Here is a 3689-nt window from a genome sequence, read left to right as displayed (position 1 = left end):
TGTTTATTGTCCGTACTACATAGCCTTTTTTATTTAAAAGGCTATGCGCACTAATATGTATATGTATATATATATATATATATATATAATCGCCTCTATCGAGCACATGCGTTTTTCCTGAACGCTTGGTTTTATGTAGTCCAATCTTGTGTTGAATAGTCTCTCGCGTCTGACTGTGTACTTTAGCAGCGTCATCCTTGCCCTCACCCCTAATTTCTACTCTCTCAATGGTTTTCAATAAGTCATTCACATCCTTTGATCTCGTAGGATTCCCCTTCATATCAATTGGATCCCAATTAATAGCGATGCGCGGCATATAGTATGAGATAGACTTTTTTTAGAAAGCCTAGTCCTGACTCCCTACGTAGAGTAGGGTGTTCATCAGGGCCAGGATTCTCGCTACCATATGCAAGTAGACAGAAGTATTTGAATATATCCTGCGGTAATATCTGTATTGTAATTTCATGCGGAATATTGATCAGATTCTCATACGCGTCCCAATCATGGTCTGGTTGCCAGTATTGTAGAAAATCCTTGTAGTTTTTTGCGTATCGTTTGAGGTTGCTATGCGAGGGAGTCATCTTATCACCTAGTCGCTGACTTACGAGTGCTTGTGGATTACAAACAAACTGCGACGTACTTTGTACATATTTGCGTGCTGTGTTCATTATTTGCTTGTTTACTGATTTTCACTTTAGATTCTGTACAACCGTTTGTGAACTTTTCCAGAAATACATTAGTTCTCTACCAATCGAAACTTGTAGATTCTTGAAGCACGCGCAAAAGTTGTACGAAGTTGCAATATTCGATGGTATTTTCCAACTGTAGGTGCAAAAAAATTGGTCAGGCCACTAATAAAATACAATGGAATATGTGAGAAATACCGCCAGAAATCCATAGTATCTGACCGAAGGCTCATTTGTCAGCCAGTGAGATAGTAGGCTGCAGTCTAGAATCTCCGACAACGGTCCAAAGCAACAGGTACCAGTGTTAGAGTACAACTTGGGTTGTACAACCGACACAATATGTATGTACTGTTCCTGCCATTTTTTTAAATTAAGCTGTATTTTTGAAAGATCCACAAAGTCCAACCTCTTTTTTTTCTGTCGCTTCTTCATTGTTTCACAAAGTCTAAATGATCAAGAACTGTACTTATTTTTAAATTTCAAATCTATCGTGTCTATTTTTTTTGTACAAAAAATCAAAATACACATACAAGATATATTCTCAATTTCTCACTCAGCCCTGCAAGATCCTCTAGCTTTTAGTTCTCACTGTTCTCTTCTTTTTTTTTAAACATTCAAAAAATTATTCTCTGTTCCACAACTTCACTGGTGGAGTGTGGACTGTGGACTGTGGACTGTGGACGTGGTAAATACTATTTTATTTTATTTTTTAAAGAGCCCCTGGAGGAAATAGGCGCACATGTAAATATATAAAATAGCTCAGAATCTGGTGGAATCCTGGCACACACGATGACATGTTCCGTATTGATAAATAGATCTACCAAACTAATAAAACAAAAAAGAACTTGGAGTCGTGGACCGAGCGACTCGAGACTCCGAGAGTCGAGACCCGATGGCAGCGAGACACTGCCACTCCGGACTCTCGAATGGTCGGTCTGAGTAATATCTATTTTTTTAAATCGTCACTTTGTTTTAAAAATATGTATGTACATACTTTTTTTTTAATTATCAGCTAATATGGAGGCCGAGGGCCCGAGGCTTTACTAAATACTCGCTATTTAGTAGAATAGTAGTAAGTAGAGAGAGAGACACACACACCACGAGTCCGCTGGAGGCTGCCTGGAACGAACATATTTATGTGAATAAAGCAACAAAAAAACTACACAGCTCAGGCCTCTCAGTAGTACATAACTACACCTCAGGCTTCAGCCCTTTGCAGAGTGCAGAGTGCAGAGTTGCAGACTGCAGAGTGCAGAATGCATACCACCAGCCTCAGGCAGGTCACACTCTGCACTGACTGCAGGGCACAACTTCGTCAGGGAGTAAATGTTTTTGTATTACTGTTTCATGTTTGACACAGAGAGAGTATTGATTTGGTTGTGACATATTTGTCTTTTTCGAATAGTGTTCTATTTAGGAGGCTGGTATAAAAAATGTTAAAACTTGCAAATGCATTCCAAAGAGGTTTACTGGTTTAAGAACAAAAACAGTTTTTCTAGATACGGAAATAAACTGCTACTATTTTTTAAAACTATAGTAGCTGAGAGATGTAGGGTCTTAATTGTAGGCATCACACAACACCCTGCAGGGAGAAGAGAAAAATCATCCTTGTCCCAGGGGGGATCCGGAATCGACGTTTTCCGAGAGAGCCCCGTCCTCTACAAGGGGGTCATGCATAGTGGTGGTGAACGAGAATGCTGGACATAGTGGCGGTGAACGAGAGAATGCTGGGCATAGTGGCGGGGGTCCTCCTACATAGTTTCTAAAAACTTTTGTCATTGAGTTTGGGAACATTCAATCAATTTCAGAGATGGATTGGACATTTTTTGGAACTTGCTCCTTCACAAACTTGATTCCCTATGAAATTCCGACCTAGAAATTTACAACCAATTATACATGCTCTATAGCAATGTTTTGATAAATCCAACACTCAAAATCAGGACAAATGAACAAAATTTATCATCGTTTTCTTAAAAAGAACTTTGATACGCTTTTATAAGTACGAAGAAGTATATGATTGCAGTAAAACATTTTACTCTGGAATATGAAATCAAAAGGCATCAAAGGCTATATCGCATATTTGTATTTAGCCTACTGATGTCCTTGAATCAATCAAAAGGTGTCTCTCTCGAGCTTCTGCCGCCTTCTGGACGAAGTTTCAATTTGCTTGTGTGACCTTCTCCAACACATGCGGCCTAGTAGGTTGTATTTCGACAGATATTTTTCGTAGTAGCTTCTGACTTCTCCCTTGCTATAAAATAAAATCTTGCTTTCATTGCCGAGCCTTCTCTGATTCCTTCTTCTGATCAGCACTCTGTGCAATAGCGTCCAGAGATTCTACACAAAGCAAACACAAAGCAAACACAATGCGTGTTTGTACGAGTTCTCTTATTAATTAAATATTTAGTTTTATACAGTAAGGTAGCTGCACCTCCTTTAGTGTGAACTGTGATGTTATCCGCCATTTTCACTAGCATGGAGGCCCACGACTTGCTTGCTACAGCTTTGATCTGCCTCTTTTTGCTTGCAATAATGCGTATCCTACTGATGGTGAGTATCATTCTGTACTCATAAACACTATGTGCGGACTTACTCGTGTGACTTACTTTATACTCACGGGAGTGTTTCACTATTTTAGGGCTCTGACTTCTGAGGCTCCTTCGGGCGATTTGTTTTTATTCTTCAGCACCTACTGTCAGAAATCGTACAGATATATATTTTGCTTGGCAATTTTGTTCGTATTGTTCCGGTGATATCCGGCACGAATATACCTCCTACTGACATATACATCTGGCGAACTCACTGCACCGTCAGATCTTGGATACCTTTCTAATGTATATTTTCTGGGCATTGGCAATCGTCGTAGTGTTCTATGTCTGCTTTGGCGACAGACAAGTTCTATTTTCGGCCGTAAACAACAACCTCTTCACTGCACTCGATGGTATGTCTGAGATTAAGAACTTTTGCCTACCGTAAAAAAAATCATATATCAGCTATATATAT

The 3689-nt window shown here is 39.4% G+C and overlaps 2 protein-coding genes across 2 annotated transcripts in view; one reads left to right on the top strand and one right to left on the bottom strand.

The window, feature by feature from the left end:
• Positions 1-91: 91 nt before the first annotated feature.
• SARC_11643 (hypothetical protein) lies at positions 92-654 on the bottom strand (the record flags this gene model as incomplete). The annotated part of the gene is made up of 1 exon (XM_014294267.1): positions 92-654. A coding segment is annotated over one exon (358 nt), but the record flags the coding sequence as incomplete, so codon positions are not given.
• Positions 655-2982: 2328 nt separating this feature from the next.
• SARC_11642 (hypothetical protein) overlaps positions 2983-3689 on the top strand; it is a 2714-nt gene continuing 2007 nt past the window's right edge. The window contains exons 1-2 of the mRNA XM_014294266.1: positions 2983-3236; positions 3501-3627. Coding sequence (XP_014149741.1) covers positions 3138-3236; positions 3501-3627 — 226 coding nt within the window. The 5' untranslated portion in view covers positions 2983-3137. The remainder of the gene's footprint in view (positions 3237-3500; positions 3628-3689) is intronic.

Source organism: Sphaeroforma arctica (assembly GCF_001186125.1).
Source record: "Sphaeroforma arctica JP610 unplaced genomic scaffold supercont1.1803, whole genome shotgun sequence".
NCBI classification, from domain to species: domain Eukaryota; class Ichthyosporea; order Ichthyophonida; genus Sphaeroforma; species Sphaeroforma arctica.
Note: the sequence above shows the minus strand (reverse complement) of the source record. Positions and strands in the feature narration are given on the sequence as shown.